The sequence below is a fragment of the Phyllostomus discolor genome, chromosome 3, assembly GCF_004126475.2.
Source record: "Phyllostomus discolor isolate MPI-MPIP mPhyDis1 chromosome 3, mPhyDis1.pri.v3, whole genome shotgun sequence".
Taxonomy (NCBI): Eukaryota; Metazoa; Chordata; class Mammalia; order Chiroptera; family Phyllostomidae; genus Phyllostomus; species Phyllostomus discolor.
In genome coordinates this window covers 91,890,451-91,914,216 of record NC_040905.2, presented here as the reverse complement: position 1 = coordinate 91,914,216, position 23,766 = coordinate 91,890,451, and the positions used below count along the sequence as shown (strand labels likewise).

Genomic DNA, 23,766 nt, shown 5'->3' with positions numbered 1-23,766 from the left:
GAGTTCTTGATCTCATGCAGGAAAGATTTCACAACGTGAGTCCAAGTGAGTATGAAAGTATTCACTGAAGCTGGGGATAGTGAGCCCTGGCTGGTGTGGCTCAGCGGATTGAGCACTGGCCTGCGAACCAAATGACCATCTGTTTGATTCCCAGTCAGGGTGCATGCCTGGGTTTCGGGTCAGGTTCCCAGTAGGGGATGCACAAGAGGCAACCACACATTGAGGTTGTCTCCCTCTCTTTCTCCTTCCCTTCCCCTCTCTCTAAAAATAAATTTAAAATATATTTTTAAAAAATAAAGTAAAGCTGCAGATAGTGAAACAAGAAAGGGCTTAGCATTGAAGAAATAACAGGAGAGCCTAAGCTGGGCTGCTTTGGTTCTCTTCAAATGTCACAGGAAAGAAATGCGTCAATGCCCCGAGGGCAGAGCTGCTTTAGTTCACTGGGAAGTCAGAGAAAAGAGGGTCTTGGAAACAGGTTGGGGGGTGGGGAATGTTAGCCCAGGACAAGCTCCCGCCTCAGCGGGTCCTTTAGGGTTGGGAGATGCATGCCTTTGGGGGAAGGAGAGAGGGAAGGAAGAGGTGCTGGCACTGGGTCCTTCACCTTGAGGCTTTTATCTCACTCTTGCTGTTGGGAATCTTAGGGAGGTCTCAGGGGAGGCTTTCAGCAGAATAGTCATCAGTCTTCCAGGTGTGCCCTTTTAGGGTTGTGGTCACCACTGATTGGTTCGCACTGCATCGCCCACCTGGTTTTGCTGCTGCTTTTCTGGGCCTGGAGCCAAAATACAACTGCGGCCTAGATGTTTTCTCTAGGGAGGTGACCTTCTGTATCTGCCTGTAAGTTTGTTCAGTTGTTTGTCTCAGTTTCCCCACTTGATTCACCAAGGAATTTTTGTAGCTTCTAACTGTACTGCCTCACAGGGAGCCCAGTATATCAAAGGAGTGAGTGCCAAGATAGGCGAGGGACAAGGTGAGGTGGGGAAAATAAAATTGTGTGGCAGTGGGAGGGTGGGGCAGCGTCCCCAGCTGGAGGCCTCAGGGACAGGACAAGTAGAGGGCATCAGGGAAGTGAGAATGACAGAGGATCAGGAGAATGAGGCGTCACCATTCTGGGAGGCCCCCAAGGCCCACAGAAAATTCTGGGGAGTGGACATGAGCTAGGGCTGAGGCCCAGGTTCCCCTGAGAGGCTCTGGTGGGAAATGCTATGTCTTATGGGTGCTGGCATCCCCCAGGGTGAGGCAGGGCCTAGAAAAGGAGGCGAACTGCAACCAGGGGCCAAGAGCCTCGGGGATGCCGCCCAGGGATGCCACAGGCTGCACGAGCAAAGGGATGGTTCATAGAGCTACAAGGCCTAGACCCAAGAAAGAGGGTATGCCCAAGGTATGTGTAAGAACTAGCATGCCCAGCCGACAGAGCAGCTTGTAGCTTGAACCTTCTCACCTTTCAGTTCTACCTGGCACAGAGGCCTTGCCACCCTCACATCTTGCTCCCCTAACTCCCATCTCTGGGCCAGCGCTTCCACCTCTGTGTGATGAGGACAATTAAGGCTTCACAATGGGGAAAGAGTTAGACAAGGGCCTGAACAAACTAGAGCATGACTTCGGTATTGCCATGCTTTGTAATTTTTTCATCTAGTGGGTCATGCAGGTGACTGAGGAGAGGAAGCAGGCAGAGTGGGGGCAACCGTGATTCCTGAGTGGCTGGATGCCCTCGGGCTACTCCTGGAGTTGGGAAAGAAGGAGGTTGCTCCTGGGCAGGGAGGGGGCTCTGAGGCAGACAAAAAAACAAAAAACAAACCGGAGATGAGAAAAGGGTAATGACAGAGAGAGACACACATAGTGGCAGGGACATAGACCTAGTACACACACACACACACACACACACACACACACACACGGATCTGACAGAGAGACAGACAGGCTGCCTGAGACAGAGACAAGGAGACAGAGCGGGCTGGCCGGGTGCCCACAGCTCATCCCGGAAGTTACTGGGCTAGACCCAATGGGTACACAATGGATGGCTGCTCTGGAAAGGCACAGACCGCCAGGCCAGACCGCTGGGCCATCTCTTCCACTTCCACAGTCTGCTGCAGAAAGCTCAGCCAGGTAAACCTGTTTGCCCAAAGCAGACTAAGGAATGCCCCCTGAGGACTTCCTCAAGGGAAGCAGGAGGCCTGAGGAGGGGGCTGCTTTGTAGGCATGGGCCCTTGCCTCTCGCTAGCTGTGAGGGTTGGTAGCCACTGAGTTCCCTGCAATCTTCATTCCCACCTGTCAGGTGAGAACCACTACCCAACCTTCAGTGATCCTGACACTTTCACCTGCTCCTCATAGACAGGAACCTGGATAGCCTGGGGCGTTGAGGACGTTTTTTTAGGTCCAAAAAGAACTCGGAGGTAACAGATAACCTTCTGTTCCCAGCAGCCTTTGGGGATTGTTCTAAAAATCGGGCCAAGCAGATTGGGCTGAGGGTGATGAGTGCTAAGGGCAGTTCCGATCCCAGCTCCCAGGGCTGCATGATTGATGATGATCCCACCAACTGAGGGTTCCTGCTCACCGACCCTCACACCCAAACCCTAGCACTGGCCCTTATACTGGGTGGTAAGCCGGTCACAACAAGGAAGAAAGGATATATTTCATTCCTCTGTCCGAATCATTCAAGGGATCTGCTCCAGATGGTAGCCCTCCAAAAGTGGACTGGAAGAGACCCTCCTGATCACCACGGCCACCTGCACACCAGCCTCATCCTGCCTCTCCGCCACTCATTTGTCCTTTCATTCATTTAAATTTGGAGTGCCTACAAGGTCATAAAGTCTACTAGGTGAGACAAGTAATACGTGATGATAGGGTGAGCCCAGGATGCTGGGAGAGGACATAGAAGGGTCCCATCACCCTATTCTGGCCTATCCAAATCTGTGGCCTTCAACTCCAGATTGGCTTAAGTGTTCCCCCTTCCAGAAAGCTTCCCAGAACATCTACTAGGAGCGATTTCTTCTGTCTCTAAGCCTCATACCTTGGGATCTTATATAAGAGCTAGGAATGTACATGAATTATATCCCTATAGATTGTCTCCTCTTTGGAGCAGAATCCAGGTCCCATTCATATTTGCATCCCATCAAGCCCAGCACAGTAGGAGAGCATCAGAGTTCAATGGACACAAATTAGTTGTGTGTCTTTGAACTTTAAGGGAGTTTGACAGATGCATAACAGTTGTGTTTTTAAGCCTCAGTCTTTTCAGTTGTAAAGTGGGGATAATAATTTTCAATTCCCAGTAGGACCAGAGGGAGCAAATGAGATATTGCACTTGAAGTTCCCTGGCAAGCTGGAGGCTGTACAGCTTTGCGCAACTGTGGGCAGTTGCTAATAATATAGCAATCTCGAGGTTGGAGCTGGACAGAGAGAGGCAGAGAGCAGGCGCCCCTCTGTCTGCAGTTTCTCCTCCTGCCTGTCAGTGGTGGAGGGGCTCTCTGAGTCTGAAACAACCCAAATGTGTGCAGCCAGAAGTGAGTGCAGTGCAGTGAGAAGAGAAGCCAGTAAGAGCCCAAATCTCCAGGTTCCAAGTTTGCCTCTAACTCAGGTGACCTTGGGCAGGTCAGCTCCTTCTCTGAGCATCAGTTTCTCTGTCTGCCAACTAGGAACAATAATCTCTGGCTGGCTGGCATTGAGATGAGGTGAGGCCCTAGTGAGCTGGAATACATAGGACCCCCCCCCCCCCGCCCCCTTTCATGTCCAAATACTATGCAGTTGTGCGGTCACAGTGAGGTTTGCACCTTACCTCTCCGCAGACAACCCCTTCCCCTCCACACCCTGACTGCGTCAGCAAGTAGCCCCTCTCCCTGGGAGACTGGGCATAATATCTGGCCCAGAATGGTAGTCAAATATTTATTGAATAAGAGAATAAATGAACAAATAAATAAATGGGGTCCCAGTGAGGGAGTGTCACTCTAAGTCTCCAGAAGCATTCAAGCCATCTTCTGTTCACTGTCTCTGCCACTTCCCCAGGATCCAAACCATCATCCTCTCTCCCTGCATTGTGGCAGGGGTCTCCAAACTGGTTTCCCTGCTCCCATCTGATTCTCCCAATAATACCTATCCCTTCTCCACAGGATTCCCAGAGTGATCTCTTAAAAATGCAGATATCATTATGCTTCTTCTGGCCTTAAGACCCTCTGGTTAGCTTCCTAGTGCCCTCAGGACAATGTCAGTAATCTTTAATAAGCCTATAAGGCTCCCCTCTCTCCCCAGCCACCTTCTCCCTTGAGCCTCTGTTACAACTGATTCTTATTCCATTCCTCCGGTAAGGACAAGTTCCCTTTCCTCTCCTTAAGTTATTTTCTTCCAAAGGCTTTCCACGGACCCTCCCCCAGACTGAGTCAGAGTGCCCTGCAGCCTGCCCCTGACCCAGCACTCTGTTCTTTGCCATCCCAACTCTCACCAGATTCTGATGTAACCATTGGTCTGCCTCCTACTAGATTATAAATTCTAGAAGAGCAGAGACCTGGTTTGCCCTGATGGGCCCTTTCCCCTGCCTGGCACAAGAAGGGGCTCAAATACTTGCTGAGTAGCTGAGTAAGCTGAAAAGAAGAAAGACTGAAAGTAGTCTTTGAGAGTAAAATAAACTCCAGCAGACCAGGACACCTCAGGAGTAGAGGTGGGAGGGTGGGGTGCAGTGAGTGTACAGAAAGGACCAAGGGCCAGGGCCAGGGCCAGAGCCAGGGTGGGTGCGTCAGGCCTTGCCTATGAGTTTGAGACGCAAACTACTGAGATCCAGAGACCACCCTCCCCACCTTGACTACATCTCAAAGTCCCCCAGGGCCAACTCAAGAGACCACAGGGGCCACATTCTCAGTGTGACCCCGCACCCCATGACTTTGCTGGGGTACCTATACGCAGCTGGTTGTTAAACTCTCAGTCTAGTGTGCATGTCAGTAACTGTCCCAGACTGTCCCTTTCTAATTCCACTTTTATTGAAAACTGCAGTTTTAATAGGCCTCTCTCTAGATTAATTTTCCTCCCTGAAACCAAGAGTAAAGATCCCAGCGAGGCCCGAATGGAGAGGCCAAACGCTCTTTTTCACCTGTGAGTGGCTGCTTAGACGGGAAAAGATCCCCTTCACCCCCAGCTCTTGGAGGCCCTTCCCAACCCTCCCCTGTCACCCCGGTGTAGGCCGCACCAGGGCTCGGTGCCCAGGGGCGGGCCAGCCCCGCCCCGCCTCGCCCCGCCCCGCCCCGCCCCGCCTCGCCCTCCCCGCCCAGCGCCTAGTGGAGGAACCCTGGACTCTCCCAAAAGATCCCAGGGGCGCGCCAGGAGGGGCTGGTTCCAGGGGAGGAGAAGGCGGTTCCTTTGCCTTCGGTCTCAGGCTCTCCAATCCAGAGGCTGACGCGGAGCCAGGGGTGGGGCTTCGATTTCCACCGGAGCTGGCTTCCTACTTGCCCTCCTCTGCCATGGCCGCTCTTCCTGTCCCAGCACCAAGGCCGTGACTCAGCAGAAAGGCGTGACCCAACTGGGCCGGAAGGGCGGTCCGCATCTCATCTTCCCTCCGGGTCCACGCCGCTGTCCACTGAGCTAGCGGGGCTGGAGGAAGGTTTTGTAGGTTGAGGAGGGAGTTCCTAGACCTGGTACCCAAGCATTCTCTGTGACCCAGAAAAACTGAAGATTCTCTGCCCTTGGTTTCCCTCCTCTACCCTGGAGATAATGACAAACACCTCCCAGGTGGTCAAAAAGTGTGGGGCTTTTTGGAGTTCGTCCGTTCTGGGTGTAAATCCCACCCCGTAGTTAGCTAGCTGTGGGGTCCTGGCCAATCCTTCAATCCTCATGTGTAAAATCAGAGAAGGTTATTTTTTAGCTACACCTCAGGCTGTGACAGTGTATACACTTGTGGAGGGAAAATAAAAGGACTTAAGTTTCCAGGTTGGCTGCATAATTCTAATTACAATAGCTAGCTTTGACTAGCAAAACAAAAAAGATAATTTTGGAAAGCTAGTCTTAGAGGCTAAGCTATAGACAAGCTATCTGGACAGTTCTGCATAAGAAATGAGCAAGAACCCAACTGAAAAATGGGCACAGTACGTGAATAGACATTTCTCCAAAGAAGGTATACAAATACACAATAAGCACTAGAAAAGATACTCAACACATTCATCAGGGAAACCCAAACAGGGAGATAACACTAACTTGAGCCACCAGAATCGGGGAATAGTAAGAATTAGCAAGGATGTGGAGAATTGGAGCCCTTGTGCTTTGTAGGTGGGATTGTAAAATGGTGTAACCACTGTGGCAAACAGTTTGGCAGTTCCTCAAAATGTTAAACATAGAATTACCATATAGCCCAGCAATTCCACTCTTAGGTGGTATATACCCAAGAGAATTTAAAACAGGTTCTCAAACAGATACCTGTACAGGAATATTCACAGCACTATTATTCATAGTAGCCAAAAAGTGGAAACAGCCTGTGTCCATCAATGGATAACTGGATAAACATAATTTGGTAAGTCCATACAGAGAAATATTATTTCACCATTAAAAGTAATGAAGTACTGATACCTGCCACAATCCAAATGAACCTTGAAAATATTATGCTAATAAAAAAATGCCAGGCACAAAAGGCTGCATATTGCATGATTCCGTGTCTAAGAATTGCCTAGAACAGGCAAATCCATAAACAGAAAGTAGATTAGTTCTTGCCAGGGGCTTCAGGGAGTGGGAGTGGAGAGTGACTGCTAATGGATGTGAGAGGTTTTTTTCTGGTGGGGGTGATGAAATGTTCTGGAATTAAGATGGTGGTGGTTGCACAACACTGCAAATTTACAAAAAACTACTGAATTGTATCCTTTAAAAGAGTGAACTTTGCCCTGGCTGGGGTAGCTCAGTGGATTGAGTGTGGGCTGCAAACCAAAGGGTCACAGGTTTGATTCTCAGTCAGGCCACATGCCTGGGTTGTAGGTCAGTTCCCCAGTAGGGGGTGTACAAGAGGCAACCACACACTGATGTTTCTCTCCCTCTCTGTCCCTCCCTTCCCCTCTCTCTAAAAATAAATAAATAAAATCTTTAAAAAAAGAGTGAACTTTAACAATAGAACTGTACCCCTGAAACCTATATAATTTTATTAACCAATGTCACCCTGAAAAACTCAATAAAAATTTTTAAAAGAATTATAAAAAGGAGTGAACTTTATAGTATGTGAATTAGATTCAATAAAGCTGTTAGTTTTAAAAAAAAGCAATGAGCACAATTGTGGGAGTTGGATGGCTTGCAAACAGGGGATGAGAAGAAGGATGTGGTAGGAGGGAGGGAGGGAGGGTCCCAGCACTGGGGTAGACCACTAGGGTTAGAGCAGAGAAAAATCAATGAAAATTATCTGGGTGTGTGTGTGTGTGTGTGTGTGTGTGAATACACAAGGGCTTATTAGAAATAGGGTATCTAGCTCTGGCCAGTGTGGCTTAGTTGGCACATTATCCTATAGCCTAAAGGTTGCTGGTTCGATTCCTGGGCAGGGCACATGGCTGGGTTGTGAGTTCAATCCCTGGTCTGGGGAGCATAGGGGAGGTAACCAATTGATGCTTGTCTCTTGAATTGATGTTTCTCAAGAAAACAACAAACAATGAAAAAATGTCCTCAGGTGAGGATTATTTTAAAAAACAAAAATAAAAACAGGGTATCTAGCCCTGGCTGGTATGGCTCAGTGGACTGAGCACTGGCTTGTGAACCAGAGGGTCACCAGTTCGATACCAGTCAGGGCACATACCAGAGTTGCGGGTCAGGCCCCCAGTAGGGGATGCGTAAGAGGCAACCACACATTGATGTTTCTCTCCCTTTCTTTCTCCCTCCTTTCCTCTCTCTCTAAAAATAAATAAATAAATCTTACACACACTCAAAAAACAGGGTATCTAATTTTAAAATTTCAGTTGCATGTTGGGCCCTTGCTTCAAATCATCTGACATCTGGGGCATATCTATCATTCATTTTCTAATGGATTCTCATCACCCTTCCATAAAACTCCTCCCATGGCGCAGAAAGCCCTGAGTGGTCTGGTGCTTCCCAGCTTTTCTGACTCATTTCAGCATGAGCCTTTTTGCTCCAATCACAATGCCCTTCTCACTGGTCCTTCTGCAGGTCAGGCTAACCCCCCCCTGAAGGACCTGGAATAGCCAAAAGTTCATGGTCAGGTCCCTCCCACTACTGAGGCCTGGCTCAAACCTCACCTACTCAGAGGCCTTGCCTGACCACCCAATTCCTGCCACAATACCCTACTTTATGTTTTTTATAGAACTAATCAGCAGGTCCAATTCTCTTGGCTATTGATTTAATGCCTTATCATCAATCTTCTCTTGAAGGTAATCTCTGTGCTGTGCAAACTGAAACCTGGTCTACATCTCTTCTTGCTCTACAGCCCCAGAGCCCAGCATGGCACTTGGCCTACCACACAGGTGCTCCAGAACTGTCTGCTTATGTCCTACTTGACAAATATTACCTGAGCACCTACTGTGTGTGAGAGCCTGTGTACAAAGTTGGGCACAACAAACCCAGACCCAGCCCTCCAAGGCCCCCTGGGTTAGCGGAGGGTGCAGCCAAGTTAGCAGTCTCCTGAGACTCAGGGGTGAGTGGGGTCACTGGGGTGGTACAGGGTGCAGTGTGGGTTCCCAGTGAGTGGTCTTAGTGGAGGCCTCTGGAAAAAATGAAAGCCAAGACATGAGGCTAAATAAGAGTTGACTGAGGGGAAGGAGGAGAGAGGGTGACGCCTATTCCAGGCAGAGAGAACAGCATGTGCAGAGGCTTGGTGGGAAGACAGCCCAGACATTAGAGGAATTGAAAGTAGTTCAACCTGGCTAGATCCTGGCAGCGGGAGTGGGGAGGGATGATGCCGAAAACACAGGCAGAGCCAGACTGTGCAGGACCTTGTAAACTGAGCTAAGGAGTTGAGGAAGAGCACCAGGGGACCATAAAAGGGGTTTGAGCAGGGGAGTGGCACCATCAGATTTGTAAACATTAGCTCACTGTGGTATGAGGAATGGGCTGGGAGACAGGAAGATGACAGCGAAGAAGACAGGAAGGGGTTTGAGCAGGGGAGTGGCACCCTCAAACTGGTAAACACGAGACAACTCTCGTGATATGGGGAATGGGTTACGAGACAGGCAGGAAGACAGTGAAGAAGCTGTGGTAGTGCTGCCGGTGAAAATGGGGTCCTTTCACAGACTCACAAGAAGAGCACTCTGGGGACCCACACAGGGGAGGATGTGGTAAGATTTACCGTGGTTGAAATGCAAGGCTGCCCAAAGTTCCTAATGCCTCATAGCTGTCTGTCCCGCCGTGAAAAAAGTCCAAACTTGTCTTTATCAAGCCCAGTACAAAGACCAGTGTCCAAAAATTCTGTGCCGTTTGTTCAATCCATATTGTCCCTGTCCGGCTAGCATAGTCTGTTCTCCTGGCTGCCCTCTGTCGCTGAACCCACGCTTGTGCTCGGAGTCCAAAACATGGGGATGGAGAAATGTGCATAGATTCCAGCAGGATTTGGGAAATACAGTCAATAGGTTTTAACAGTCAATTATGTTTTGCGTGGGTTGTTGGGGTTAATACCCAGGTTTCTAGATTAAGCTAACAGTGGGTAGTGATACTAAACAGGGAAATCCAGATGTAGGTGCGGGTGACAAAATTCTGAGTGGGACAGGCTGAGTTTCAGGAGTTTACAGGGTATGCAAGTCATTGTTGGATTATTCCATGAGTTTCTTGAGGGGAAAAGCCCTGTCTTATTTAGCTGTGTGCTTCCAGTCCCACTAAGCCCTTGCACACAGAACACCAAAAGTGCTGAATAAAACTGTGACCAGAACCAGCCTGAGTAACTGGCTGGAGAACAGGTTTCAGCTAACCCCAGAGGGAGGTCTCAGTCAGCACGGGCTAGGTAGGTTAGGCTGCTCTGACGGACAGCCCCCACTCTCGGTGGTTTACAACGGCAAAGATTTATTTCTCACTCACTCTCTATGTCCATCTTGAGTCAATGAAGACTTTGCCCCAGGTGGCACTCACTTAGGGGCACAGGTTGATGGAGCCTCCATCACCTGGAAGGTCACTGGTCACCCTGAAGACAGGAAACTTGGCAATTGTGTTTCAGTTTTTGAAGGCTTCTGCCTGGGGAGACACTTCCATTCACATTTCACTGGCCAAAGTATGTCATAGGGCCACACCTCACTTCAAGAGGACAGGGGGATGCAAAGCTACCATGTGCCAGGAAAGGGGAGAACCAGATACGTTCATGACCAATATTAGCGGGCATCAGGAATCTGAGGTTCTAGTCCTGGGTCCACTATACAAACCTGGACAAGTCATTTCTCCTCTCCGAGCCTCAGTGTTCCCTGTCAGTAAAAAGGGACGATACCCACTTCCCTCACAGAGCTGCTATGAGAGTCAAGTGAGAGATCATCAAGAAAAGCACTTGGTTTAGATGGGAAAGGGGACCCAAGGGGTGGGAAGCTGTGACATTTCCGACAAAGGAGAGGCATGTTCAGACATGGGTTTGGCTGGAGTGGCTATGACCACAAGCTAAGCAGCATCTGGGTATGCTGGGTTCGGATGTGGGTGCTGTGGGTGCCCAGAGCATCCCTGTCTGACTCCCTGAATTCTTAAGCATTTTCATTCCTTTTTTCCCTTCAGCCCTCATCTCTCCAATGACATGGTGGGTCTCAGGGAGCTCCCTAACAAATGGAGACAAAGCCATTACTGCCAAGAGCAGATGGAATTTGGAGCTGAAGTGTCTGCCTCCCTCTTGGCCGGGAGCCAGAACCCAGGTTTAGAGCCTGTGGGAGGCAAAAGAATGGCCCCTCAAAGATGTCCACATTCTGATCTCTGGAGCTCCTGAATGGGTTACTTTGCATGGCTGAAGGAATTATGCAGATGTAATTTAATTAAAGACCTTGAGATGGAGAGATTATCCTGGATTATCCAGGTGGGTCTAACATAATCACAAGAAAATGAGGATGGAAAAGGGAGGCAGAAGAATCGGGAGAGGAGGTCGAGATGGTAGAAGCAGCAGTCAGAATGACGTAATTGCTGGCTGGAAAGAAGTCTTGAGCAGGCGTGGAATGCAGGCTGCTTCTAGAAGCTGGAAAAGGTAAGGAAACAGATTCTTCCCTAGAGCCTCCAGAAAGAACACTACTCTGCAGACACCTTGAACTTAGCCTATTTCAGACTGGTGAACTCAGGAACTGTGAGATAATCAATTTGTGTTGTTTTTAGCCACTAAGTTTGTGGTCCTTTGGTACAACAGCCATAGGAAACTAATGCAGAGCCTGCAGGCTGGACCTGGAGGGCAGAGGCTTGACATTACTAGCAAGACCTCAGGGCTGAGAGAAGCTCTGGCGGGATCCCCCACTTCTCTCTGCCCCTGGAACTGCAAGTAAGGTGCCCCAAAAGCAGCCTCTGAGGAAGCCCCAATGCTGTTTTACTCTCCTTTACCTGCCTTCCTGACTGCCTCCTCTCACTTTTTTCTGTTCTAGTAACTCTATCACCTTGCTATGTGGCCTTGAGCAGACCCCTTCCTTTTGCAGGACCTAGATTTTTCTATATGTAAAAGGAAAACGGGAATGCACTAGGAGACCCTCTAGAGCCTTTCCAGGCCTGACACTGTGAGTCAGCATTTCCAGGATGCGATGGGCCTTCAGAGAACTCTCTGATGTCGTTGTTGAACCGCCCTCCAACCTCAAGCCTTCAGAGAGTCCTCACCAGAGTCTCTCCTGCTGCCACAAACAATGCACTTGTGTCCAAACACTGACCTCAGTTAAAAGACAAGGGGGACAATGTTTTATTGACTTGGCACCTATGAACGGGTGGCTATAGGCCTCCACAGTTCTTTGCTTTTACAAGTGGAGGCTCTGTGGTGGGAGCAGCAAAAGTCAGAGATGCTGGTTCCAGCTGCAGGGAGGGGCCACTGTCCCGCTTTGGCCCCTCCAGTCCCCTTGTCCAGCCGAGCACCATCTGAGTCCGGGACCTTACAGAGCAGGCTAGGGCAACGACCCAGGTTCCTCTACAGTCCCAGGAAGGCTAAGGTAAAAGCTGCAGGCCTCTCCTGCCTTCCCTCTTGGGATTCCCTGCCCTCGGGATCCCAAGATGGGTGGGGGAAGGGAGGTACCCCATTTCAGAGAGGCTGTGAACCTCATGGACTGGGTTCCAGGAAGGCAGGATCAGGGGTGTTGTAACTGGAGCCCCACCAAAGAAGAGAGTTAGAAGTCATTCCCTACCTCCAATTTTCTGTTTTGGCTGAGCAGAACATGGGAGCTTCCATTGAACTGGGCCCACAACAGTTGATAGCAGGTGAGGTCACACAATAAGTTCATGGGATAGAACTCGGCAGCCCCGTGCAGGACCACACCATCAGGGCAGGCTCTTACCCAGGCAAGGGGAGGGAAGGGCTGAGTGAACTGCAGTTGACATAAGAGGAAGGCTTCCTGGAGGCGGAGGGGTAGGCCACAGTAGGTTTCCAGAAAAAGTGGTCTGCAGAGTGGGCTGGGTCACAATGGCCGGCACAGGACACTGGCATCCTCACTATGGTCACAGTTGTGGGCATCCCAGCGGATATGAGAGCAGAGCAGAAGGGCACTCTCATCTCCACGGCACTTGACATTGTCCAGGAGGATAGGGCCTCGGCCTGGGCCAAAGTGGGCCTCTCCAGGAGCTGCCAGAGCCTGGCCACAGCCCAGCTGGTGGCACAGGACACCAGCTGCCCGCAGGTCCCAAGCATCATCACAAACAGTGCCCCACCGCTGTCCTAGGAAGAGCTCTACACGCCCCTCGCATCGGTGGGCTCCATTGGCCAGACGTAGGTGCCCTGTAGGGGGACAAGGCTGAGATTTGGAAGGTGCTGGCCTGTGCCAGGCCACTCCCAAGCAAGGCCAGAGGAGGGGTAGAGGAAGCAAAGGGTATTGGTCTGAGACACAGTACTTCCCTGGCAGCCATCAGACCAGGGCAGACAAATGAGATTTAAATGGGATGCACATTAGTCCAGACTCAGTCTCCACATGTAAGAATATGTACAAGCCTTTGCAGGGTGCTCTGAGCATGTCAGGTTCCATGTCTGCTCTCTCCTTAGTCCTTCCAGTACCTCAGCCCCAGGGCTACTCTCTGGAGACTGTGATTGTATCCTCTGAAGTCATCATTGCCTCCTCTCACCCCTTTGCTCCCCCAGCTAAAGAGTGAATTCTTTCATTTCTCTCCTTAGGAAAGGAACCCTATCCCCTCATTTTGATCCCATTTCTAGAAATTTCTAGATTCCTCTAGCTTAAAACCCACCTCCCTCTTTCTGGACATCATCTCTCTATTAATGAGACTTGAGACTAGCACAAAAGGACAAATGTTCCAGGACATGGTACAAATCTGCTGAGCTACATAAACCCAGGCTGTGACTTCCCCTGATTCTGGTTCTTACTATCCTGATGCCTTCCTTCACCTCCCTCTTAGGGGTTGTGGGCACCTACCGTCCCTGGGCCGAGGAGTGGGAACTCGGGTGGTCTCAAAACCATCCTGCTGGACTTGTAGTCCTAGCTCCTCTGGGCCTGGATCAGCAAAGACAGAGAAAAAGAGGCGGCTGTAACATTGAGGAACATGTTTCGTGAGGCCAGGTCACCACCTGCCCTTGCAAGGGAAGCCTGATTTAGGGATAAAGGACTTCACAGGGCCCTGAAGGATAACTGCTCCTTGGATCAGAAATGGTGATTATGTTTCTTTCACCAAGGCCCAAAGCAGAATCCTTTGTAGCCTACCGGTTGTGGCCAAGGCTACTAGGCCTGGGGCACCAACCCAGGGTGAAGATATCAATTCCTACACCAAGCAATGATTAGAAGCATTTTAAAATGTGTAAGACTCTACAAACACTCCTTTCCATTATTCTTCCTACAGCTCCCTAAAGCTGATCAACTGTCCGTTTATTAGAGCTTTCCGGGTCCTTAACTCAGCAGAGCAATAGCACCCCGGCCTCGCCCTTTATAGACTTTCAGAATTTATCCCTGGTCTCTGGTCTCTCACCTCATGCCCCGCCCTTCACTGCTGCAGGACGCACAACCTCCCCAGACCGGGTTCCACACCCTCAAACAAGAGGGCGCTCCCTTCCTGCCCCGCCCGTGCTGCGCTACGGCCGAGTGAGTGGAGGAACGGGCTCCGCCTCTCTGCGGAGAGCGCGTCCTCTCCGGCCCCGCCCATGTGGCAGAACCGCAGAGTCTTCACGCGCAGCCCCTCCCATTACTCGACAGGTCCCACCCCGCCTATGCCGCAATGCGTGCCTACGTGCAGCCTCGCTTATTTCTCAGATCCTGCTTTGCCCCGCCCAGAGCTCCGTAAGCAGCCTCACACGCCCACGCTGCAGCTGCAGCGGGTGCCTGTGTGCCGCCCCGCCCTTGCTGCGCTTCCTGGCCCGCCCGGTAGTTCGCCCCCCGTGCGCGGTCCCGCGGCGCCCTCACCTGAGCAGAGCGCTCCCGCATCCTCGTGGTGGCCACAGTTGTGCTGACCCCAACCCAGGTGGAAGCAGTCGCTCAGGCGGGCTTCTGTGCCCGTACAGCCCACGTTGTCCAGCAGCACTGGGCCACGGCCGTAGCCGAAGTGTCCAAGGCCCGTGGCGCCCAGCGCAGGACCGCATCCCGCTTCGCGGCAGGCCACGCGCGCATCCGCGAAATCCCAGTCATCATCGCACACGGTGCCCCAGCCCCCGGCGTACATAACCTCCACACGGCCACGGCAAGGCCCGGGGCCGCCCACCAGCCGCAGCCTCCCGCCTGCAGGGCGCACAGGCCCGCAGACAGAGGGGCTAGGCTGGAGCCACCTGTTCCCGGGTGGTACCCCAGCCCCATCCTTTCCCACCCACCATGGAATCCCTGCTCTGCCACTTACTTTTCTTCCCCGCGGCCCAGGAGGCAGTGGTGAACAGTGCTGTCTCTCTGGAAGGGAGGACACCAAGTCTTGTAGCTGCGGAGACAGGGCGTCTCGATAGAGTATTTGAAGGGGAGGCCTCCTGGCCTACAGCAGGCACCAGGTCTCCTACTGAGATCTCCCAGCTGTACCACACATGTACCCCATACTCGGGGCCTCAACTCTGGAGTCACCATGTTGATTGGTGTATCCTCAGTCAGGAGATTTGCCTGGAATGAACCAAACCCTACTTCCAGGCATTGTCCTAATTTCAACCCCGATGATAGTTTCAGCCCTAATTTTAAAATATACTTCTTCATTCTGCCTTTATCTGAACCCTCGCACAATACCTCTCAATTCCCAACCTCGGCACTAACCCAAATTTTACTTGAGAGCTTTGAAGAAACCTCTTACCACCTTTCCCCACCTTACTGAACTTTTCAGAGGTCTGGATTTCATCCTTGCTCTATCTGCTCCTCTGCTCTCTCACCCATCTCTACCATCCAGCCAAGAGCTTTGGCCTTCTAGTCAGGGTCCCTTTCCTATGGATCCAAGTAACCTTCTCAATCTCCAGCCCTACACACCTTGCCCCTACTGTTCTAGCCTGAAGGCTAGCAGGCTCAGGCTGGGCTCCTTACCCTCTGGCTCTGTGCGCCAGGCCCAGTCCCCTCTTGTGGCTGAGGGTGGCAGTGCTGTGAGAGTCGGGGGGCCTAAAACTAGAGCAGAAGAGAAGGGAGCAGGGTCAGAAGCCAAGGTTCTGGTTTCTGGTCATCCTTGGGCTGTCAGGAAGACGGAAGGGTTTCTCTGAAGAAGACAACAGATTTCACTTCTAGAGCTGGGAGCTTAGCCCCAGCTGAGGTCCAGGAGGTCTGCCCCACTTTGACAGTGGTTGTAATTCACATGTTGTGAATTACAGGTGTCCATATCACAGTTTATACAGAACTTTCAAAGACATGCTTTCCTTTCTCTCCCATGTTCTCAGAAATCCCATGTGTGTCCAGAATAGGACGATAAGTCTTATCCACAGGGGAGGGCCAACCACAGTCCTGAAAGTCTTGCAGAACAAGGCTCATTATCCCCATCCTACAGATAAAATAGGACTAGAGAGGGCGGGGGCACGCCTGAGACCATGCAGCAAGGTCAGCTGTGACTCTGACAGGGCTCACTGCGTGTCCATGGGTATGACTCTGCCTCACTGAGCCCCAACGTGATCGTCTATAACCTGGAAATGATGGCCCCTGGTTTGCTGTGAGGCATGGGTAAGCATTTTATATCTTGTAGAGTGGAATCCACCTGTGAAGTGCCATTATTGGCCCTACTATTGGTATTTGCTCAGAAAACCTCTCAAAATGGGCAGAGGCAAGGTGGGGGAAAATAAAGAGCATCGGAAGTAAAGAGGGCTGTGCTAGCTACTTCTAGAGACATACTTGGGCTACAATGGAGTATTTCTGAGGTGATTTTAGAGTTCTATTACTCTGAAATATTCCATGAAGAGTACTTAAAACATGCTCGAGAACTCCATGCCTGCGAGAACGCAGGCATTCTTGGGGTACTGCTGTAATTCTGGAGTATTAGTAGAGCAATATTGTAGTATTATACAGCTGTGGAGCTCACCACAAAGAGCACTGGGGTTTCCTGAGGCACTTCTAGAGCAGTACTGAGATACTAAAAGTAATTTCGGGGCCTTCCTGGATTACTCCGGGGAAACACCCAGGCAACCACCAATGCCCTCCCCACCCCAGCCCCACACAGGCTCCGCCACCATCAGGACACAGCTTGGTCCCTCCCACCGGCCCCGCCCCGATTCCGGAGCCCGCACCTGCGCAAAGCACTCCAGCGTCCTCGTGGTGGCCACAGTTGTGCACACCCCAGCCCAGGCTCAGGCAAGCAGCCAGGCGGGGCTCGCCGCCTTCGCAGTGCACGTTGTCTAGCATGATGTGTCCCGTGCCATAGCCGAAGAAGGCGTTAGTGGTGGCGGCCAGCGCCTCCCCGCAGCCCAACTGGCGGCAGACCACGGTAGCATCTGGCAGTCCCCAGTCATCGTCGCACACGGTGCCCCACAGGCCGCTATGCAGGATCTCCACTCGGCCCTGACACGGGCCCGCGCCCCCAACCAGGCGCACACTGCCCTCACCTGGTGAGGGCGGGACAGGGGAGGGGGCAAGGAGCAAATCCCACTGGACTCTGCCTCCCATCCCCTCCTAATCCAATGCATTTCTATAATGCCCTAGGCCCACTCCTGGCCCACCCCATACCCACATACCCACAGTGCATGGTGCCCCAGGACCTAAAACCCTGGAGGAGCTACTAACTAACCCCCAAGGCACTGTCTCCTCACATTCCTGATTTGGGCGGTTTGTGGAATTAGAGGACAAATTGGCTTTGACTGTCACTTCCTGCCTAAAAGCAACCCTCCCTGCCCTTGTACACACTCTCCTAAGCGACCAGGTTGTGCTGCTTCCTCATTTAAGACTGTAGTGAAAGCTTCTCACCTTCCCAGGTGAAGAACCAAGGACTCTTCCAGCAAGCCCTGCCTGATCTGTGATGGATTGGACCCTCTTCCTCTTCTGGACTTCCTGGCCTGTTTATCTGTTCCTTTTTGGGGTCACTTCTCATTTTCTTGTTCTACATTATTATCAGCATTGCTGTGCATATCTGACTTTCCCATTAGATTAAATCCAGTGCTCACCTTTCCCACTTTCTCCAACCTGGTGCTGACTGTTTTTAATCATTCCACAAGAATGAATCCTCTTTCCCTATCCAGGTGAGCTGCTTGAGGGGGTACAAGGGGCATGGTGGGGAGGGGGGATGACCAAACTCAACCATCAGTAATCCCTCTCTTTCTGTCTTAGGGCATATATCAGAGGTTATTCTCTGGGTCCCTCTCCTGAGACCCAGGTGGGCACAGACATTGCCCTTACTTACCATTCCCATTCCTGGGAGTTGTAGGGGGCACCATAGTGGTTAACACTTTCTTTGTTGGGCGCTGCGAGGGCAAGAACTCTGGAAAGGAAGAGAGGACAACAAATGGACCTTTCTGGTTTTTGTCTTTGCACTCACAAGTATATGAGTGACAGGGCCTGGACCCCTAAGGTACCTGTGCCCAGGGTCTCTGGCCACACATAGGATCAAAGCCAGGGGTACGAGAGGTGAAAGGGCCCTCTGCATCCAGAAAGCAGTAGTTCTAGAGGAGCTCTTTTAGTTCTTAAAGCAGCATTACATCGCTTGAGGAAGGTGAATTTTCAGGCCCCACCCCTGCAGATGTGCAGAATCAGAAACTCTGGGACAGGGCCACCATCGGAGCCATCTGGGGGATTTTCTTGAAAATTAAAACCACTGCTCTCAAGATCAAAGCCTCTCAGAGATTTCTGCTGCAACTCTATGCCAAGTGGACCTACAGCTAGTGTTGACCCCAATCATTTGGTTTTAAAAATGAGAAGGGGGCTTTGCTGGAACAGCCAGAGCCCAACATGGAAGGAGTAATGCTGGGTTTTGACCAAGGTCACACAATGAGCCAGAAGCACCACTGGGGCCCAGTGCTTCTGATAGCCAGCCTGGGGCTCCTCCCAGCACCATGCAATGCAGCCACTGGCTTGGCTTTCTACAATGAACAGTGTTACTGCTGGGAAGTCCCTTCATTTATCTAGCCTTCAGCCCTGCTGCCTGACAGAGTCTGTCTGCCCTCCTAGGTCACAGGGGTCTGCTCACCATCACACAGGACAGCCACATCCTCGTAGTGAAAGCAGTTGTGGACTCCCCAGCCTCGGCTGCCGCACTCGCTCAGAGCAGCTTCCTGTCCCCTGCAGTCCACGTTGTCCAGCAGGATGGGGCCTCGGCCCTGGCCAAAGGCAAGGGGCCGCGGCACAGGCAGCGCCAGGCCGCAGCCCAGCTGACGACATACCACATTGGCGTCTACCACGTCCCAGTCGTCGTCACAGACGCTGCCCCAGGAGCCACCATGCAGGACCTCCAGGCGACCCCGGCAGCGGCTTGGACCCCCCACCAGCCTCAGTTCTGTGGAGAGGGTTGAGCTGGCACCAGGGGGTTCCCTGGGCCCAAACTCCAGGATGTCCATCTTTCCATGAAGTTATGGGAGGCTTGGGAACTGTCCCTCCTAGGTCTTATTTCTCCCTTTCTATGAAACGGGAAGACTGGCACAATCCCTTTTGGGGCATCTAAAATAATGGAGGTCTTCTTTCTGAGCACCTGAGTACCTGGGGTCAGGACAGGGGTGGGGGAAGAAGGAGCAGGGGCACCTACCTGGAAAGGGCAGTGGGGTGGGCTGTAGGGCACTGGCTGAAACAGAGTGAGGAGAGCATTGGCCCCTCTCCCCCCTCCCTTTGCTGCCTGGCCCTGGGAACACAGCCTCCCCTCCCACCACGGTCCTAACCGTCACCCCCTCCTCTTCACTACCCTCGCTTTCCCAGTCTCCTCAGTCCCCTGAAGGTCCCAGTTAGTCTCCTTGCTTCACCCCTCTCCTATTGGTCCACAGGCCACCCCAGAGAGATCCGCCTAAGACAGAGTTTACCCCATTCCACTGCTAAATTTCTCAAAGACTCCCCACTTCTTATAGGAGTCCCAGCCCTTGAGCTTTCTCTACAAAGCCTTCTAGTATCTCCTGGCCAGCTTCCCTTACTTCTTAATATGCCATCAATCTTGTCTGCTGGACTTTACCATGCAGTCTCCTCTGCTTGAACAGTTCTGGCCAATCCTGCTCATCGCAGCCCATTAGAGCCTTCAAGACCCTACTTGGAGCCCCCTCCTCCATAAAACCTTCCTGGAGAGCTCAGCTGAAAGTACTCTCTGCTCCCTCTGAATCCTGGGCACCATACACATGCCTTTCTGGGCCGTCTGCCTGGAGACGTGGCCATGCCTGCCTCACCTCGGTGTCTCCCAGAGCCCTCTGCCGGGGGCCTGTTACTCAGCAGGTGCTCAGTAGCTCTGCCTTAAGTGTGCAAACTAGTTTTGGGATTCATAATGATTTCCCAAAAGCTTTACCTAGATAAGTCCTTCTGCTTAGCTCTCATGTATGTACATGCCAGGCACTGTGCTCACTGCTTTATGTGGCCTGGTTCACTTAATCCAGGGGTGTCAAATTCATGTTCACTGGGGGCCACATCAACCTCATGGTTGCCTTCAAAGGGCCGAATGTAATTTTAAAACTGTATAAATGTAACTACTCCTTAACAATTAAGCTAGAACTCGGCACTGCCGCAGGCTAAAAACAAGGTGCCGGGCCAGATAAAACAAGGTGGAAGGCTGGATTTGGCCCATGGGCCTTGTGTTTGCCACCTGTCACTTAACTGTTAGAACAACTTATAAGATAGGTAGGATTTTGCAGATGGGGAAACTTCAGGTTTAGTGAGGTTAGGCAACTTGCTCAAGGTCACACAACAAAGGGTAGAACTGGTACTCCAATTGAAATAGCCACACTCTTCTTCACCATACAATTCTGAGTATGCATGGCCTGGGAGGTGGGGAGGAAACAAGGACACCGGCCCAGCACGGGCAATGAAAACTCCATGATAGCCCACTTGTGCACAGGGTATTGTGTAGACACTTTCACGTATATCATCTCAGAGAATCTCACAACAATTCTCCGAGACATGTACTAAGGAACCCATTTTATGGATGAAGAAACTGAGACTTGGTTTCTTCTTTTTTAAGTTAGGATAGTCCCTAGGTCATTTGATTCCATCTATTCTATTAGCTGCCTTTCCAAAAGCCATAGGTGAGCCCACCTCCTTTCCCTCCTTCCCTGTTTCCAATGTCCCTTAACTGCCCGCACTCTGTGTACACCGATCCCTCATCTCTAGCACTGAGCCCTCCATTTCCCCAGCTCAGACGCTTAGCTATCATCAGCCCTGGACAAGTGTCAGAGCTGGAAAGAATGTTGGAAACCACTCACTTAGAAACCACCTCCCACCGTAATTTTAGAGCTGGGAAAGTAGAGCCAGAAAGGGAAATGGTTGGGGGTTAGGGGGACGGCACTCACCCAGTGGCAAGAGGAGAAGGAAGGATAGGGCTGGGGGGATGGGTGCAAGGGCCACACTCCTGTCTCCAGGCCTCCACCCCCTGCTCGGATCTGATTGGGGACCAATTTGAATTTCCACTTCCTGGTGCGTCCAGCCACTCAGTGGCCTTTCTGATGGTTCCATCATGGAGCTGGGGGAGAAGTCACAGCAGGAACATCTGGAATGAAAAACCCCAAGTCACTTCTTGCAGCTGGAAGGGCCCAATGAGAGCTTCAGTTGGCAAAGTGACATTTCCACTTGGGTTTGGCATTCTGAGTGGAGGCAGCAGGAGCAACAGCTGGGAGATGAGAAGGAAGGGAGCACAGATGGAAGCTAATGAGGAGTTCCGTCAGGCTGGAGCAGAGAGCCTTGAGGGCGGATGGTGGGAGATGAGGTCAGAGAGTTGTCTGGGCCCAAACCCAGACAGGCCACGCAGCTGGACCCAGCACTGAGTTTATCCTCCGGGGAAGCACATCCCAGAGAGTGGTGTTGGTGCCCCTGGTGCAACCCACATACATTTAGGGGGTGAAAGATGAATATTTATTGTTTTATTTTCATTGCTTTTTTTTCAATGCCTCCTATTTACGGCAAAGAATTCTGGTTTTCCATTTATTAGAAATAATATAAAGTTACTCTTTAAAGTGAATTTAAATCAGAAGAAATGAGTCAATTAAAGAAAAAACATCAAGGAAATATAGTTCCCGTGACTCACAAATATGCAAAGATGGCGAAGGTCTGGGAGAGTAAATGCCATTTGGGATGCTCTGCCTTTTGGGGATGGGAAGCCCTTGAGGATTTTGTTGTTGTTAAATTTTGGGCTGAGATAGACAAATAAAAAAGTACTTAAATCTTAAGTGTAGAACTCAGTGCATATTCACACTGTGTTACCAGCATACAGAAGCATGCCCATGCCCCCTGCCCTCACAGACTAAATGGGGCAGGGGGCTTTGCTGGCATAGGGGGTGGTTCTGTTTGGGATATATTGAGATTGCAGGGACATGGTACCCCTTGCAGCGCTCCCCACCCCATCTCTCCCTGGCTGTGCCTCCGCCCTGGCATACAAAGAGTCTGGTTGGGGAGAGGATGAAAACCTATCTGGATGTGGGCATGGGGCTTTCAATACCCCATTCATGGGGCCCAGGACAGCCCCCAGTGGAATAATCAGCTTTTGTCTTCCCTTTGCCGGGCCTGGAGACAGCTGGGAGATGGGAGTTGAGAGATGTGAGTGGGGGAGCCAGGGTTCAATCTTTGCTGAGGGGGTCCCTAGTGATCTGGGCCTGTCCCCACTTCTCCTGGGCCACCAAAACTCTCAGGCTGCTGGGACACTGGCCCACAGGTCAGGTCAGCCCTTACTATGTGAGTATGGGGACACCAGCTTCCAGGGAATATGGCTGGGAATCTTTAAGTCTCCCCACTGTATCTCCTGTCACCCCAGCCCAGGAATGAGGGATAAGACCCTTGATCCTGGTTCCTACTGACTTCAAGTCCCAGCTGACCCAAGAGACCCCAGTGGGCCTCTTGGAGCCTGCCTACCTCCAGCTCCAAACTTGGTCCCAAGCCTGCTCCTGCTCCACTCCCTGGGAAAATTGGTCAAAGCAAGGCTTAACTGTTTCTTGACCTCTTTGAACTTGGCTTTCAAAAGCGCTCCTGCTCCCTTCCCACCCTTCATTAGTGTGCCTTTTGCCCTGAACTGTCCCTTTTAGTGGGGGCGGGGGCGGGGAGGAGGCAGCAGAACACAATGGTTAGAAGCATCAGCTCCACCAACCACTAGCTGTGTGACTTACTTTGCTACGTTAGCCTTCCCGTCCTCATCTGCAAATGGGGTTAGTGATACACTTACCTCTAACAGTTGTTGCTAGGTTAAATAAGCTAAAGTTTATAAAAAGTTTAGCCTAGTTTAACCTACTGCCCCACTGTTAGTGTGGTAGCTATTATTACTGTCACTATCTTCCCATCTAGACTGCTTGATGGCAGGGACTGGATTTTAGTCGATAGTAGCACCTGGCCTGGGTGGGTACTCAGGAAATGAAGTTCAGTGCCGCAGAATCGTGGAACGAAGCGGTCCAAAGGGGCCTAGGAGATCATCAAAGACAACCTCACATCTGACCAGTGGGAAACATAGCGCGCGCACACACACACACACACACACACACACACAGACACCCACCAGCAAAAGTGAAGGATTCATACCTGGGGGAATGTTCTGGGCTCTTTCTGTCCCTTCTTCAACAGTCAGTCCAAGGTCAAATCACTTTTTCGCCCCCAGAAGTTTAGGAGGGGGTAGGATCTCCCAAATGCAAATCAACACAGATCTTCCTTTTTTCCTTTCCAAAGCTGGAAGGTGAGCAGAAGCAAAATCTCTGTCCATGGAGCTGGCTGGTGGCCCCAGCCTGTCCCCACCCGACCTTAGGGGCAGAGGGATGCACAGGGAGAGTGGAGGCAGCCTGCACAGTCTGGAGCAGCCCCAGAGAAAGGGCACCCAGGCAGAGGAGGAGCTATAAGGGTAGGGGGGCCAGTTTGGACTCTCAGGGCCAGGCAGCCCCTCCTCCCCCTTCCTCCCCCCCTATTCCAGGACTCAGGTTTCAGAAAGGCCTGGATAGGTCTCCACCCCTCTGCAGGGCAGCCAAGCATCCCTGATCTCCTGTGATGGCCTCGATTCAACCCCTTAGTCCTGTTGCCTGAGGAGTCCCTTTGACCATGCCCTGACCCACATCCCACCAGGGGTTTGGAAATTCGGTCACAGGAGCCAGAGTGGTGGGCTTCGCATGTAGTTGGGGCCTCTGATTTTGCTGATGATTTTGCCTTATCGTGGTTCCTCTTGAGTTCTGGTACCTTTTGGACTTTGGTGGTTATAGGTGACAGGAAGTGGCATGAG

General features: G+C 51.5%; 1 protein-coding gene across 3 annotated transcripts; it reads right to left on the bottom strand.

Annotated features, from left to right (window-relative positions):
- Positions 1–602: 602 nt before the first annotated feature.
- On the bottom strand, positions 603–23,410 carry SSC4D (scavenger receptor cysteine rich family member with 4 domains). Of its 3 annotated transcripts, none has more exons than XM_036020790.1 (11): positions 23,082–23,410; positions 20,873–21,069; positions 19,138–19,173; positions 18,586–18,891; positions 17,803–17,880; positions 16,697–17,011; positions 15,516–15,593; positions 14,860–14,934; positions 14,433–14,744; positions 13,455–13,532; positions 603–769 (listed from the first exon to the last, which is right to left on the bottom strand). In XM_036020790.1, exons 2-11 carry the CDS (start codon positions 21,036–21,038, stop codon positions 711–713), a joined length of 1,503 nt encoding a protein of 500 aa, XP_035876683.1. In that variant the 5' UTR covers positions 21,039–21,069; positions 23,082–23,410; the 3' UTR covers positions 603–710. The 3 variants fall into 3 exon arrangements, with proteins under 3 accessions (XP_035876683.1, XP_035876682.1, XP_028374416.1); XM_036020789.1 differs by lacking the exon at positions 603–769 and adding an exon at positions 7,873–11,086; XM_028518615.2 differs by lacking the exon at positions 603–769 and adding an exon at positions 11,764–12,808 and having other exon boundaries at positions 23,082–23,401.
- Positions 23,411–23,766: the final 356 nt, after the last annotated feature.

What these genes read in the sequence shown, in the direction of transcription:
- SSC4D (XM_028518615.2), bottom strand. Translation starts at nt 21,038, where the DNA reads ATGATGGAACCATCAGAAAGGCCACTGAGTGGCTGGACGCACCAGGAA. An exon ending in CGCTGGAGTGCTTTGCGCAG is followed by an intron (nt 15,594 to 16,696) that starts GTGCGGGCTCCG and finishes CTTCTGCTCTAG; the next exon opens with TTTTAGGCCCCCCGACTCTC. An exon ending in CACTCCTCGGCCCAGGGACG is followed by an intron (nt 12,809 to 13,454) that starts GTAGGTGCCCAC and finishes GTCCCCCTACAG; the next exon opens with GGCACCTACGTCTGGCCAAT.